At 37.0% G+C, this 16872-nt stretch overlaps 1 protein-coding gene across 3 annotated transcripts; it reads right to left on the bottom strand.

Annotated features, from left to right (window-relative positions):
- Positions 1 to 6189: 6189 nt before the first annotated feature.
- On the bottom strand, positions 6190 to 15190 carry SCOC (short coiled-coil protein). Of its 3 annotated transcripts, XM_058436772.1 has the most exons (5): positions 15010 to 15082; positions 14412 to 14790; positions 9533 to 9604; positions 9072 to 9155; positions 6190 to 7798 (listed from the first exon to the last, which is right to left on the bottom strand). In XM_058436772.1, exons 3-5 carry the CDS (start codon positions 9552 to 9554, stop codon positions 7656 to 7658), a joined length of 249 nt encoding a protein of 82 aa, XP_058292755.1. In that variant the 5' UTR covers positions 9555 to 9604; positions 14412 to 14790; positions 15010 to 15082; the 3' UTR covers positions 6190 to 7655. The 3 variants fall into 3 exon arrangements, with proteins under 3 accessions (XP_058292755.1, XP_032003457.1, XP_058292754.1); XM_032147566.2 differs by lacking the exon at positions 14412 to 14790 and having other exon boundaries at positions 15010 to 15190; XM_058436771.1 differs by lacking the exon at positions 14412 to 14790 and having other exon boundaries at positions 14951 to 15126.
- Positions 15191 to 16872: the final 1682 nt, after the last annotated feature.

Genomic DNA, 16872 nt, shown 5'->3' with positions numbered 1-16872 from the left:
TTGCAGTGTAATAATCCTAGATGAGAATATTTCTGAAGGTAAACCACTACTTCGGGAGATAAATTTTTTTTACTCAAAACCTTCTTGCCTGGGAAGTCTCTTGCATGTGAACATTTTTTCTAAAGATTGTTTAAAGCTTGTTTATATATATATATATATATATAATTATACTTTAAGTTCTAGGGTACATGTGCACAACGTGCAGGTTTGTTACATATGTATACATGTGCCATGTTGGTGTGCTGCACCCATTAACTCATCATTTACATTAGGTATATCTCCTAATGCTATCTCTCCCCACTCCCCCGACCCCACAACAGGCCCTGGTGTGTGATGTTCCCCCTCCTGTGTCCAAGTGTTCTCATTGTTCAATTCCTACCTACGAGTGAGAACTTGTGGTGCTTGGTTTTTTGTCCTTGCGATAGTTTGCTGAGAATGATGGTTTCCAGCCTCATCCATGCCCCTACAAAGGACATGAACTCATCATTTTTTATGGAATACTGCATAGTATTCCATGGTGTATATGTGCCACATTTTCTTAATCCAGTCTATCATTGATGGGCATTTGGGTTGGTTCCAAGTCTTTGCTATTGTGAATAGTGCCGCAATAAACATACGTGTGCATGTGTCTTTATAGCAGCATGATTTATAATCCTCTGGGTATATACCCAGTAATGGGATGGCTGGGTCAAATGGTATTTCTAGTTCTAGATCCCTGAGGAATCGCCACATTGTCTTCCACAACAGTTGAACTAGTTTACACTCCCACCAACAGTGTAAAAGTGTTCCTATTTCTCCACATCCTCCCCAGCACCTGTTGTTTCCTGACTTTTTAATGATCACCATTCTAACTGGTGTGAGATGGTATCTCATTGTGGTTTTGATTTGCATTTCTCTGATGGCCAATGATAATGAGCATTTTTTCATGTGTCTGTTGGCTGCATAAATGTCTTCTTTTGAGAAGTGTCTGTTCATAGCCTTCACCCATTTTTTGATGGGGTTTTTTTTTCTTGTAAATTTGTTTGAGTTCTTTGTAGATTCTGGATATTAGCCCTTTGTCAGATGAGTAGATTGCAAAAATTTTCTCCCATTCTGTAGGTTGTCTGTTCACTCTGATGGTAGTTTCTTTTGCTGTGCAGAAGCGCTTTAGTTTAATTAGATTCCATTTGTCAATTTTGGCTTTTGTTGCCATTGCTTTTGGTGTTGTAGACATGAAGTCCTTGCCCATGCCTATGTTTTTTTACTTTCTTGGTTGCAGATTCATTGTTTGGTTAAACTTCATGAGCTCGCAGTGGTAAAATTTGAGCAACTAAATTTGCCAAGTCACTGCTAATTCCTGTGCACGTACTCCTTTGTGGATGTACCATAACTGACGGGTTTAACCAAAACTAAAACTCTAATGTATAACCTGTACTATATCCATGCAGTAGACAGTCTTTCTTAATAATCAAATGGCTATTTCCTTTTACTCCCTAATCTGACTTTATTGTTCAAAATGACCTATATTTTATCCATAAAGGAGAGAAATAGTGTATTTTGCTTTTCTTTACTTTAGTTTGCCTTTTCAGAGGCTTTTAAACTTGATCGGTGTAAAGTAACGTCCCTTTTCTTGAATATTTTTTTACTGATAGTCTTGCTTCCATTAATCATTTCTCCAGGAAAACTTCATGTTTCTAGAATTAGTCTTTTTGAGGTATCAGTCCACATTTGGAGGAGAAATATGATGGAACTGCTTACATGTTAAAATGAACCACTAGAAATGAATTTAATGTATCTTAAAATTTCAGAATTCTAGTCCAAAAATGGTTCTGTATTCAGTAGAAACTATTCAGAATAGTTAAAATATAAATACATTACACTCTAGGGATCTGTGAACAGTTTTTTGTTCTCTTAATTGTGGCTATATGTTTTAACTTTAGCAGGATTTAAAGATTAACTATAAGATGGCTAAAGTAAGATAACTAAACATTTTATATGCGATTTATTAAAACATAAAAGAATTTCTGCATAAATTTCAACAATTTCTTCCCCCAAAAGTATATAACTCCCATGTATTTCCATAGTGTGAGAGCTGAGTTTGGGAAATAAAATTATCCCTAATCTGAAAGGTCAGATACGGGGCAAGTTGATGGGAGAGAGAATGCATAGAAAAAGTAGGTAGTTTTAGAGAAGATGGGTAACAGGATAACTGGAAAAATGGGCTTTTACCACCTAACATAGTTATCACATATTTTATGTTTGTTAAATGAATACTTTTTTGGTAAAATTTGGGGATATTTCTGAGTTTTAATAGCACTTGATAAGCCATCTATAATATATACATTTTAAAACAAGATAAATACATTATAAAATTGATTACAATTAATGTACAACTTCAACTTCTGTTGTCTCTCAACCCACCCTTTCATAGGTCCAAAGGCCAATGGCCAACATAAAGTCCCTGTTATATTAAATGTGCCTTTTTTGTTTGGTTTGGTTTTTGTTTTTTGAGGAGACAGAGTCTCACTCTGTTGCTCAGGCTAGAGTGCAGTGGCACCATGCAGCTTTGAACCCTGGGCTCAAACTTCTCACCTCAGTCTCCCAAGTAGCTGGGACTACAGGCAAGTACCACCATGCCTGGCTAATTAAAAAAATTTTTTTTGTAGAGACTTGGTCTCACTATGTTGTTCAGGCTGGTCTCAAGATCCTAGGCTCAAGGAATGCTCTTGCTTTGGTGTCCCAAAGAGCTGGGAATACAGGTGTGAGCCACCACACCTAGCCTTGTAAATTTGTCTTTTAAATACCATTCATCTCTGATTTCAGTGAAATAAACTACAGCTAGTTTTCTGATAAGAGTAAGAGGGAATTAAGTTTCTTCCAATTCTTAACCTTTCGTGTCTTCACATTATCTGTTCTTTCATGATTTACAAATGGTCTTAACAACTCATCTCTGTTGTCCACTGGCAATAATTTTGGATACATGCACATTGAAGAAGAATCTGATGACAATCACCACAACGTGTTCAGGGAAAAGCAAAATTTTTATTGGGCGAAGTAAAGAATGGCTTTACATTCTAAAGTTAAGATCAATTTTGCTTTTCTTTGGACCACAAAATTAATTTTAGATTTTATAATTCAACTATCATTTTTCTCTTACAAAAGGGACTAGATCACAGGGAAGAGTGACAGGAATAGAGATGTGACATTAACTGGTTGGAACTAAATGCATACATGATTTTGGTTACTTTTCCACAAAAGGTTTTGCTGCTACAATTCCATAACCAAAAATCTCTGAAAAGTTAAAGATTTTCCTAGCATTTTGGCAACAAAACTCACCTGGGTAGCTGAGCCTGACCTCCCTGGCAAGGTTTTATATATATATATATAGTCTTTCTTTATCCTACTTTTAATACTCATTTTGCTGCAGAAATGTTAATATGCTTGATTATAGGTGTTGCCCCAAACCATATTGGTATCTGAGTCATAATATTTTATAAAATCTGAAAAACTCTAAATTCTAAGACATCTGGCCCTACAAGTTTCAGAGGAGGATCTGTGATGTGTAGTAACCTGCTGTGAGTCCAAAAGGAATATAAAGAGGACACATTTTGCATATGATGGCAGTGTCAATATTGGGGAAATTCCTATTGGGAAAACAGTGGGGAAAATGGGTGCCTTGAACTATTTGGGATGCTATAACAAAATATAGACTGGGTGGCTTATAAACAACAAATTTATTTCTCAGTTTTGGAGGCTGGAAGTCTGAGATCAGTGTTGAGGGCCCTCTTCCAGGATGCAGACTGCTGTCTTCTGTGTGGCAAAGAGAGCTCTCTGGGGTTTCTTTTAATAAGGACACAATCCCATTCATGAGGGCTTCACCCTCATTACCTAATTATCTCCCAAACGGCCCACCTCCTAAAAGCATCACATTGGGGTTAGGATTTCAACCTAAGAATTTTGGGAGGACACATTCAGTCCATAACAAGGAGTATGCTGATTTTTCCCTACCAAACATTATTCTACCAGCATGTAAACTAGGAAGTATTAAAGAAAAAACCATTCTGACACTTGTTAAAGCAGTAAAGAAGACTTTACTCAGGACTGTATATGTTAAGACCATCACCCAACAAGGGAAAGAAACTGGGCTCAACTAACACAGCAAATACAGCTGAGAATTTACAGTCAGTGAGCAGTGATGAGGTCAGTGGATGGAAAATTACTAAGTGGAGACATCAAGAGTAGGGTGATTCTTGCCAAAGACAGGCCAGGTTGATGATCATCAGTTATTGAGGATGGGATTATCTCTAAACCGATTTAGCAGGATTTTTGCTAAAACTGGACTAGTCAAAAAGAGGGCTCAGAGGTGCCTGTCTAAAATTTGGTCGAGTCTTTCCCAGAAGCTGGACACAGTCCCTGTGCACACTGTGTACCATCTATATTTCTAATGAAGAAATTATCCTTAAGTATTGCATAGCAAAAACTAAGTATATAGCATTAGCTTACCATTAACATGACAAGCAGTGGGGATATATTTTGACACCTACTAATCTGATAAGTCTAGTTGGAAAAAGCCAGAATGTTAAATGAATTGGCTATTCCTTGTTTTCAGCAAGGTATCAAAAAAAATTGACATTTTCCAGCAGAGATGGAAGGGAATACACAAAGTTCTGATACAAGGAACGTCACGAAATTAAGCCAATTGTTTCTGAAGTCTGAATAGCAGCAAAGGTTCAAAATTATTTTTGAGGTGGGGGAGATTGGGGGGAAGCCCATGAAGACTTCTCTACCAATTGTTAAGCCAAAGGAACCCAGCTTTGCAGTGATGATCTGCATGTAACATTCCCAATGTAATCTTATTTTTAGTTGATCTCAAGATAGCCTCCATTAAAGAAAGGCAAAGGTAATACATACTTTGAGAATTTGGTCAAAAGCTTGGTTGTGGTTCCTCGGCATATGCAATCAGAAGCATATTGATAAAAAGGCTTGAGTTTTTAAGAGAATCGTATTCCAAAGAAATATGAGCTTGGCCTTAAAATGATGGGCACCAAGTTCACACCAGCAGGAAGTGGACTGTCTTCACAATTCCCATGGAGTGAACAGTCAAACCTCTACTTCCGAGGTAGCCATGGAAGAAAATGGATAAGGGTAACTTTCCAGAGGGGAAACCATGGAGATCAATGAACAAGGGGGTCCCCTGCCAGAGATCAGAATCATAGTCGAATCAAGGAACTTCTCCACTACTAGGGACAAAATCTTCATACATCTCCCAGGAGCATTCCACAATTTTTACATGTTTCCCTCTATTCCATTTTCCAAATTGACACTTTTTATTTGGCCATCCTGTCCCAACTACATTATAAATGGGCAGCAGCAAGGGTGAAAGCAAATAATTTGCCTATCAGTTTAGAGATTGTCAGACTATTAGAAGCCACATCTAAAGGGATGGACCTTTAATAGAAATCCTAGATTGTGAGCTGAATCACTAGCTGGATGAAGAGGGATTAGTTTCTATGTAAGGGAAGATACTTGGTAGCACAAGAAGAGCTGTGGCTGAGGCTGCTAGCGGCCACCAAAATCTTGTATTTATAGCTGGAATATGGCTTCCCAGCCAGGGACTACATTTCTCAGCCCCTCTTGTATCTAGATGTAACTAAGTCTCCACACCACGGGAATATGAGAAGATATATGAGCCATTTCCAGGCACAGCCCATAAAACCTTGCATATGTACACTTCCATGTTCTTTTTCTGCAAATTAGAAGAGTAACCAGAGTGACTTGAAAGCCATGATTTAAAATGGCAGCACCATCCTCAGCCAAAGTCCCTGAATAACTATGTGAACAAGGGCTGCTAGCCTGCAATGCTGACCTTGGAACCACTGGTTGGGAGAGAAACTTCTGTATTTATATTCCTTATCACTGGGTCTCTTGCTAAAGTAGCTTAGCCTACCCTAAAAAATGTAACTTCCTTTTTCCCTGGAGATACTGGATCCTTTGAGTGCTTTGCTTTTGTTTTCTAAATTAATGTATAATAGCCTATGATATTTACATTGATAACCAGTTATAGTTGTCTTAATAAAAATATTATTCCCCTAAATAATCAGTAACTGGGTACTTAAATAAGATACACTATTCTGTGGCATTGAATAACCCTGGATACACCAGTATACCTAAATACCCCATTTACTTAGGCAACTATAACAAAAACACACACAACCTCTGAAATAGCTTTTTATTAAACGGCAAAGCAGAACTGCAACACAATTTAAATGTCTGTAAATTAGGTCACAAAAGGGATGCAAAATGTTTGCAGTTTGACTATTATATATTCATACAGCTAAAGTCATTCATCAACTCTTACACCAATACATAAGATTATTCCATGATTAAAAGTAGCCCAAATCTAATAACCATAAGCTATATTAGTGGATCTCTTTTCATATTATAAGATTTTAGCATTACTTCCAATATTGATTTCCTTACCAAATGGAATCTACAAGCTAAATTTTTAAAAATTGTTAAAGAATGACTAAAACTCTTCAAACCCAGTAGCAGGGTTTACAGAAAATTCTAGAACAAGTGAGATAAAATACTGAGCAAGATAATAATTATATATGTAAAACTTTCCCATTTTATTCACTATTCTAATACTAACACACTGTTATGGAATTTTGCAGAAGTTGACCCACTGGGTACGAATCACCTTAGAGACCAAACTCTTTGTAACTGTTCTCATCCAGATGTGGCTTACATAAGGGTAGTCAAACTTAATCCACTTTCACATATATTTCCCAAAAGATCTACTCTGTGCCAGAGAAAACACAAATCTGGAGTGAAAATATTTGGAGTTGGTTACTACTGTTTATCAAGTACTTTTCCACCCTGTTTCCATTTTTCCTCAAAATTTTCTATTTTAAACATACACATGACCAGAAATTATATATTTTCAGATAATACAAAATGAGTTATTTTGTGCAAAAAGAAGTTTTTAACAACAAATATTCCCAAGTTAATTCAGTTTCAAAGAAAAACCTTCATTTTTAGTCTCCATCTATTTCCAATTAATTAAAGAGACACTAGCATTGCTATCTTAACACTAAATACACAAATGACAAGCCCTAGCTGAGACAGTATCTTATTTTGGTTAAGTTTCAACAATTAAAATACAGGTTACTCTCAGAGATGATTAACTATTAAAATTACGTTTACAAATGTGACACCAATTTTTTTCCTTAGGGGAAGGGAAATAGGAAGGAAGAGGCAAATGGAGAAGAGGCACAAGATGGTGGACAGGGTACATAAAGCTGTGCATTTAGTACATGATTTTGGTCACTTTTTCACAACATGGTGGTTATTTTCTTGTATATCTTACTAATCCTATAATAAAAGACAGTGCTAAACCTACAAATTCGATAAAACATTCATCTTTAAGTTTCATAAATATGTGCAATTCTAATTATAAAGTCTCTACAATACATTTGCACGTTTTCATAGACTAACATAATACACAGACTTATGGAAGTCTCCTGTTATTGTGTTATTTTTGTCTACATCTGACATTATCTTCATAAATATTCAATAAAGCCACAAACAAAGGTACTGTAACTTTTGGAATCTATCCAAGTTTTAAAGAAAAAATGATCAGCAGCAATTCCATAAAACAGAAGGGTGTCAATCCCTCACTTTCTTTTGCTTTTTGTGTCAGTTGTTTGAAAAACACTAGAAGCTGACATGAGATTTTCTATATATTGTCCAAGAACTTGGTTTTCTGATTTTAGCTTCAGATTTTCTTCCTTAACTGCATCTACTCTTGCAGAGAGATCTATATAAAAAATAAAAATGCCCATTATCAATAAAACAATGACAATGATTCCATATTACAAAATTCTTAGGATTCATTCTTAAAAGAGATAACACATCCTTAAATTTTAAGAATACGGATTTTAGAGACAGCAAGGTAAACTGAGTGCAAATTAGTAGACAAATTCCTAAAAAGATATTTCACATTAGACTCTTATTCTTCATAAATAGCATTAATGTTGAGTAATTTTTTAAAAAGACTTTGTTTTTAAAATGTGAATTTTGGTTCATGTCTTATCAACATAAAACCATAACATCTTTACTAGAAACGTTTAAAATATACATCAGTTTAACACAACTGAATTCATATACTGAATACAGGCAGTCAGTTTCCAAGCAACTGATCATCTTGTATTGTAACATTATCAAGACATTCAATACATGCAGTTCCTGATGATCATATAAGAAGTTAATTCCAGCTGGTGGCTCACGCCTGTAATCCCAGCACTCTGGGAGGCCGAGGTGGGTGGATCATGAGGTCAGGAGTTTGAGACCAGCCTGGCCAACATAGTGAAACCCTGTCTCTACTAAAAATACAAAAAATTAGCCAGGCATGGTAGCAGGTGCCTGTAATCCCAGCTACTCGGGAGGCTGAGACAGGAGAATTGCTTGAACCCGGGAGGCGGAGGTTGCAGGGAGCCGAGATTGCGCCATTGCACTCCAACCTGGGCAACAAGAGTGAACTCCATCTCAAAACAAAAAAAAAAGAAAGCTAATAGGGAAGTCATAGATGACTTTTATTAACTCTGTAAAATGTAAGTCAGTGGGAGATTCTGAGTGACATGAGCTGCTCACTGTGGCACCAAAAACACAACCTCTTAATTTCATTAAAACTCAAAAGATGTTTCAGTGTATTAATTTTATGCAAGACTTAGAAAATGAAAAAATTTAGATGAATTCCTTTTTAATCTCCAAGGCTAATACATTGTTTTTACTTTAAAATAAGCTTTATTAAAGCGGACTTAGTAACACATTATGGGGACTTAAAAGGGAGTCTCATACTAGCCAGCATTATGTTAAGCTTTAAAGAGGGAAGCACAATAACAACATTTGACTTGACTGAAGTGTATCTGTTCTTTAAACTACCAAAGCAGGAAGATATATATATATGTGTGTACTTTGAAGTTCATTCTTTTAAAAATTATACATCCTAACAAACAAAATTTAGCAATATAAATGTTTACAAGTTCAATTAATTGGCTGTCATTCAAATAAACTACAAAATGCAAGCTAACCTTCAAGTGTGTGTTGGAGTTCCAACACTTGATTAATAAGTCTCGTTTTTTCCTCCAGTTCCACCTGATTTTCAGCATCAACTGCTGTAATATAAAGGTTCAAATTTACTATTAATTAGCATTAGGTACTATTTGTGTAGGGTAGCACTTAAAAATCTGCAAAATGTTTTATATTCATTCTTACTTGACTTACACAAGAGCCCTGTGAAATAAAATTTTGTATCCCCAAATTGCAGATAACGACACCAAGGTAAAGAAGATAAAAATAACTTGCCAACCTCTCACAGCTAAGGAATGCAAGCTGCTTTGGTTGGTCCTTTCTAACACTAGATGAGATATAAATAAGTAATTAGCCAAGATCAAAGTCTTCTAAACATTGTTTCTCTGCCCTTTCCATTGCTTAATAAAGCAAAAGCATCCACAAAACCAGGAGTATACAAAAAAGAAAATGAAGAACATACCATCCATGTCAGCATTCATCATCTTGGGTAACAAACTTTTGGGCCTTGGATACAAAATCCTTGATGAATGGTCTACAATAAGAAAAATTCAGAAATATAGACACATACAGCAATAAAATATAAGCCTGCTTTTCAAAGGAGGATGATTTTGTTAACTATGACATAGAAGGACTTTTCATATGCTTTACTATTTCTAAGAATAAAATAAATGCCTAATGGGTAAATAAACAAAGGATATAAATAGTTTGAGTGAGAGAAAATGTTGAGCTTCTTGATAATCAAAAAATACATAAATACCACTGTACGATTATTATTTTTAAAGGAGATAATGATTAATACTAGCAAAGAGTTATGGAAAAACAAATACACAAACACTGGACACAACTTTTAAATATGTAATCTTTTTGGAAAGCAGTATGATAATAAGATTCATAAAAACATTTAAATCTTTTTTAACTGAGTATTTTACTCTTGGAAACTTAGGCTAAGGACAATAATGCAAAGAAAGTTATATACATAAAAATCACTTCAATATTATTTACAACCAAGTCAATCAGAAACAACATAACTGCCCACTCAAAGAGTCTGGTAAATTACAGTTGTGATTTTCTTTTTAAGAAGATATATTTTTATTTATTTATTTAGAAATGAGGGTCTCGCTATGTTGACCAGTCTGTATTAAACTCCTGGACCCAAGCAATCCTCTCTCCTTAGCCTCCTGAGTACAGTTATAATTTCTAATGGAGTGGCTACTGAAAATAATTATGATTATAATACATGAAAGAATGTGTATAAAATTGTATATTCACTGATGTAAATTATGTGAAATATACATAAATATGCATAAAAAACATGAAAATGAAAAAATGCTCTGATATTAAGGATGACAGTATGGATGAAGATAAAATTTTTTCAAATATTCTTCTTCATTAAAGTACTGCTTTACATATACTGTTTAATTTTTTACAAATAAAATTCAATAGAAAAATACTAGACCATCTAAAATATTAATATGGAATAAATGAAAAAATGTCCATTCATCAGCTCCTAGTCAGGGTTACATCAAAGCAGACTAATCAGGATGTAAATAAGTAAATAAATACTAACATTTTATTATTACAATAAAGACTTCTAAATATTAGAACAAAAAATTTCTATAAAACATGTTCTGCTCCATTGCTAACTATCATTTCAATGTGTTCAAAATATATTAAATAATGCTACCAGATTATTACTGAAAACAGATTTGTTAACCAATCTAATCTACTACATTGAAGCAACCTAGACTTGTCAGTGTTATTCTTTCAACAAGTATTTATTGAATATCTTCTATGCCCAAGGCATTGTTATGCCTCTGTATCTTAAACAGTAAAAAGCAGACCTATTAAATAAGGATATCTACATACTAGAACTATAATCACAATAAACAGATATCAGTATATTACACATTCTCTCACAGCTTCTGTTAATACAAATCTTGTTGTACTTCAGATACTCACATGAAATTTGAAAATGTCCAGTGTACATCTACATAAATCCTGTTACACTTTAGATACTTACATGAACTTCAAATTAAAATGCCCAGTGTACATATATATAAACTTCAAGTTTATAGTTCAAGTAAGATAGCACTCACTAGTCTAGAAAGAAGTATGAAATATCCCTTGTATAACATTATTAAATAATTAACTACGAATGGTATACAATTAACTTATAATGCTGAATAAACCTACTCCAAGTCTTCTAGCATCTTTCCCCTTATCTAAACGGCACTTAAAGTTGCTCTGCCTGACCTCTTTTTCACATGATTTAATTCTCAGGTTCTCTGCATTTCAGATTACCAAAATTTTTCCAACAATTCTTTTTTTAAAAGTTATTCGGCCTACTGTAGTATTTAATGACCACACTCCAAAAACTATTCCTCTCCATTGAATCAACATGTCTCTTTAACTATAATTGAAGAGGAAGAGTGTTAGTGAAAACTTGATTTGACATTTCCCTGACAGAGAAGCACACCTGTAATCAGGTGCTAAGTCACTGTTTTCATACCATTTCAACCACTGATCTGGCTAAAAGAGGTCTGAGTGAGATGAGAGAGGCAACAGCCAAAAGCAAAAGTGATCGTGGGAGTGCTCAGCAAGAGTAAGCTGCAATTTGGCAACTGTCTTTGCTAAGTAATAAAAGTGCTTCAAATTTCTCATATCCAATGATTTTAAGGCTACAGCTAGAAAGAATTTTCATGATAGCTAATAAGAGTTACAAGATATACAAGCCAAAGCAACAATCAGAAAATCGACACAGCTGATTTTGAAGTCAGATATAATACAGTGATAGGGTAGTCTTCTTTTGCTTATGTTTCAGACTAATATTTAAATTAAACCATAAAGTCTGCAAAAACACAAGTATTCCAAACTCACCAATATAAGAGGTAAAGAAAAAGAAGCCAGTTTCTGAAATTCTGACCACATATAATCCAAACAATAGAAAACCTATGCATGGTTTAGCAACAGTGTGACTTCGTCTGAAAAAGTGAAAGAAAATAAAAAGCAAAAAAACGGAGAGGGCTTATTAAAGGAAAAATTACTCTTACACTCAAGATTCAGGTGGAGGCAGGAGCACAAAAGTAGTGCCACAAGAACAGTGCTATTGGATATACAACGCGAGAGAGTATAATTCACACCACAGTCTATGTAAGATTGCACCCCAAGTGTTGTACAGTGCAAAACCCACCCACTGTATCTGGCAGCCCTACACATGAGGGCATTACTCCTTAGTACAGTGGACCACAGCAATACCTGCTGCCTCTCCACAAAAAAAGAACAAGAAGCAATTGTATTTTATTGTGATGTGATCAAACAGACCCACCTCAAAATGCTACTATTGTATTAATATATATTCAAAGTCTTTCAGTAGATTTAGGGCAATAAACTGATTTTTTTGACAAAAGGGATCAAAAGACTTGCTGAGTTCTTTACGTCAAAGTATTTTAGCCATGGATTTTTTCTTTCAAAATAGTATTGATCCTCAAACTGCCCAAAGTCTACATTAACACAGTACTACATCATAATAGGTACTTAATACTGAGCTTTTCAGCTTTTTCAACTATAAAATCCTTTTTTTACCTATAGTTGCTATAACATCAATCTAATTCCATGTCAAATATGCTCTTAAGAGTTCACTTTCAACTTCTTCTGCTCCCACATATAAAAGCAAATCTGATGAAACACGAGAAAATTAAGACCAAGTCTGCTCAAGCGTAGGAACACTGAAATGAATTTGGGGTGCTGAGGCTGCTGTGCCTATCCTAAACCACCTTACCCCAGAAATGGACATGGTTCGCTCAGATTCTTCAGCTCTGATGTATAGCTAGGTCAGACCTTTTAAAGGTTTCTCAAAAAACACAGTAAATTTGGGTATCTAGCCTTGGTTAGTGGAAGGGAATCTAGAATTATTTTTTGATTATTTAAGTCCAGGAGGCAGAACGCATAGAGAGAATACAAACCAGGAAATGTGGCAAACATTAGGACAAGATCCATTTAATTAAATAATTTTTGCCATGCACACACACCTGTGACCAAAGACGATCATCTTACCAAATATGCCCCATCTTCTTTTACAGTATCTCTAATAGTGTACAATATCCACAATATTACTCTCCTCAAGAGGCAGCCTGGCACAATGATTAACAACATGGACTCAGATTACAAGGATTCAAATCTTAGCTCTGCAATTTATAAGCTCTGGAACCCTGGGCAAGGTTAACACCTCGGCCTTAGTTTCCTCATTTGCAAAATGTGGATAATAACCGTACATATCTCATGGGTTTGTTGTGAGAATGAGTGGACAAATACAATGTGTTTGCAACAGTACCTAGTACACAGTAGGTATTCAATAAATGTCTGCTATTGTCTTCTCTACCTTTTAGCTCTAATTTGGGCAACAAAAAGAATTTAAAGAAAACCATCGGGTCCAGCTGCTTCATTTTACAAATAAATCAAGGCCAAAGATGACAATGGCTTACTGAAGACCACAGAAGTAGTTAACAACAGGGCCAAGACTACAACAAATGCCCAGTGTTTTTTCCACCATTCCAAGACAATTATTGTCACATCTAAGCCTGCAGATTTTGAGACTTTTTCCTAATATCCGTCCATCTTCAGCCACTCAACTTTTCTGCATCTAAAATTGATTTCACCATCTGTCATACTAGAGGACTAGTAAGACTGCTAAAATAATGTCTTCGTGCATTAATGTGCTAAATGCTTTGCATATGTTATTTCATCAAATCAACAGAAAGAAACTGCAATTTACAGATATGGACACTAAATTTCAGAAAGTCTATATATCCTTCAGAAAAGCTGTTTCAGAGGTTTCACAGCCAATGTCTCTACCAAGAATTTGAACCCAGGTCTAACTTCACAGTCCATGCTTTTTCCATTATGCAGTGGAAGAAACTTTAATATGGCCCTAATCTTAAGTTTGCCAAACATTTTGCTACCACTGATGTCAAACTCCTCTGGAATCTTTACTAAGCAACTGAAAATAAACTCCATTCCCTTCAGGCTACGTCAACTTCAATGTAATTTGTCTGTTCAGATCTGTTCAAGTTCTGCTTTGACTTGTTCTGGTTAAATAAATCCAGTTTCAAATTCCACAAGATCAAGGAATTGTTTTGGCCAAAGGAGGATTTAAACGGAAGCTATACTCTCAGAGAATGGCTAGCTACACTGATTTTAATCAGGGATACAGGTACCAGAATACATGGGCATAGCTTTGGGTCCTCGGGCATGAACAGCGTGTTGGGAACACCGGGAATGGCATCTGTCCTTATTGTTGCGTAATAGTCTGAGGTTGACACACTGTATAACAGAAGCCTTGCCTTTCAAGAATGTATCCTCTTTCTCCTTTCCAAACCTTACTTCCCAAAACTTGTTCAGCAGGACTCTGGGGAGAAGACGATTCCGAAACAAACCCAGGTGCCGCTTTCGCCGCCTGGAAAGATGTTCCAATCCTTATTCTGCGGCTCACTAGTCTCCCTCCACACCTCGGCCTCCCCTCCCATCTCTCAGGCTCTCGCAGAGCAGCCACGGGAAGGTGCAGGCGTGCCAGGTCCCAATCCACCCAAACGCCCCTCCCGCAGTCCAATTCCAGAGCCGGGGGCTGCAAAGCGGCTCCCGACCCAGGAGCTGCGGGGAGAAAGCTGCACGATGTCTGCGTCAGCGACCGCGAGAGGCCCCTCTCCCAAAGAACGCCTGGGCCTGACAACGAAAACAGGAGAAAAAGAGGTTGCGCAAGGGTTCTGCAGGTAGCCAGGCCTCCGCCGCCCACCGAATGCCCAGGCCCGAGACCGCTCCTCCCGGGCCCCCGGTGCGCAGGGCCGCGTCCAGCCCGCTCCGCCCTCCAGGCCCTCGGAGGTACCTAGACTGCAGCTCTAGTCGCCTGTGGACAGGCCCTCTGCTGCCCAGGACGGCCCTCACCTTCCGCTTGAGGCGCCAGGAGAGGGAGGGATCCAGCCGACACCTCAGCCTGGGACACCTGGACCAACTGACGCCGGCAGCTCCGCCCACTCCGCCCACAGAACGTGCGCCGTGAAAAGAATCCCGCCCCGTCCCGGCTCCTCGCCCGCCAATCCTGACTCGAGAATACACGCCTGCGCATTAGCTGCCCGCCGCCCCCTAGTCGTCCAATCTCAAAGCACCGGAATCCACCTTTGCCGTAACAAAAGGACACTGACATCCAATCAGGATTGAGGTTGCTGTGGGCGGGACCTGGAAGAGCGACAGCCAATTACAGTAAAGAAGCGAAGCGAAGCTATGCGGCCCTGCTGAAGCGGCTCATCAGGTTTTTTAGGAAACCTGAAGATTGGAGTGAGAATCCCAGTGTGGAAAATCAGGAAAGAGGTTAGTATGAGCGACAGAGAAGTCATTCAGGAAAGAGGTTGATATGAGCGACAGAGAAGTCATTCAAGTTCAAGAAAAGAGCGTTTGCGAACCGAGCAGAGAAAGTCAACGCGACACCGTGGTTCCTCAATTCTAAAAGCAGACTTTTTCATATTTTTCTTATTTCCGAAATCGGAAAGCTTATAGTTGAGCTAGTGGAATGTCCCTCTCCTCACGCCCCTCCTCCCAAACTATTATTAAATCTGTAGTGCGTGGCCATTTAATATTTTAGAGTTGAGAAAATACCCTAGTGGTACTGAGGCATAGCACTTGTGCTCACCTTACCCTGGTGGAGCCTCACAGCAATCCACAGAAAGGAACTGAAGCCTGAGCGTGAATACATTTCTTGCTCAAGGTCACACATACGGTATCAAGTGTAGAGTGTTCTTCGTGACACCGCTCATCGTAATCTAGCACTTGACACAAAGCGGCATCCTGCTTTAATATTCGTTGAGTACAAGGTAGACATCCACAGCAATACATTATTATTTTGGCTTTGGCACAGCCTCCTGAGCTGTAGAGGCATGCCTTATGTCTCCCTGTTTCTTGACTTTTTACTTCTGGCACAGTTTGCTGACACATCGCCTTAATCATTTTAAGAGCTATATAAAAAGATCTTCCATTCAGTATTTTGAGAACTGTGCATTTGGCTGAGACTACAATATTCAGTTTGAGGAAATTTACTAGAATACAATGTAGGAGCTAAATAAATGAAAAATATCCAACATAAATCTAATAGGAGTGCCAAAAAAAAAAAAAAAAGAGACTAGAGAGAATGGATGCAGGCAGTATTCAAAGAGTAATAACTAAGAATTTTCCAAGATTGTGGAATATTTGAATTTTCAGATTCAAGAAGTACTTATTCTTGAGCAGGATTAATATAAAGAATTCTATGCAATGGTGCAATTGCAGGACACCAAAGATCAAGAGAAACTATTAAAAGCAACTTTTTGTTTTTGCTAGAGCAGTATTTTAAAATATTTTTAATTGTAGTGAAATATACATAGAATAAAATTTACCATCTTAACCATTTTTAACTTCAATAGTATCAGATACATTCCACATTGTTGTTCAACCAATCTCCAGAACGAATCTCTCTTTTCGTCTTGCCAAACTAAAACTCTATACCTATTAAACAGCAGCTCTCCATTTCCTACTCCCCTCATCCCCTGGCAGTAATCATCTTACTTTCTGTTTATCAGTTTGACTACTCTAGGTACCTCACGTAAGTGGAATGATACAGAATTTGCCCTTTTGTGACCAGCTTATTTCATTTAGCATAATGCCTCAGCGTTCATCCATGTTATAGCGTATTGCAGAACTTCCTTTTTAAGGCTAAATAGTTCTATATATCGTTTACTATGTGTATTATACCACATTTTGTTTATTCATCTATCAGTG

Source organism: Hylobates moloch, unplaced genomic scaffold, assembly GCF_009828535.3.
Source record: "Hylobates moloch isolate HMO894 unplaced genomic scaffold, HMol_V3 SCAFFOLD_3, whole genome shotgun sequence".
Lineage (NCBI taxonomy): Eukaryota > Metazoa > Chordata > Mammalia > Primates > Hylobatidae > Hylobates > Hylobates moloch.
This window is presented reverse-complemented; position numbering and strand designations above follow the sequence as displayed.

Coding starts and splice junctions, on each gene's coding strand:
- SCOC (XM_032147566.2), bottom strand. CDS start 15,190: ATGCGCAGGCGTGTATTCTCGAGTCAGGATTGGCGGGCGAGGAGCCGG. Junction 9,605..15,009: donor CCTGGCGCCTCAAGCGGAAG/GTGAGGGCCGTC, acceptor TTCTTATTGTAG/ACCATTCATCAAGGATTTTG. Junction 9,156..9,532: donor GATGAATGCTGACATGGATG/GTATGTTCTTCA, acceptor TTTATATTACAG/CAGTTGATGCTGAAAATCAG.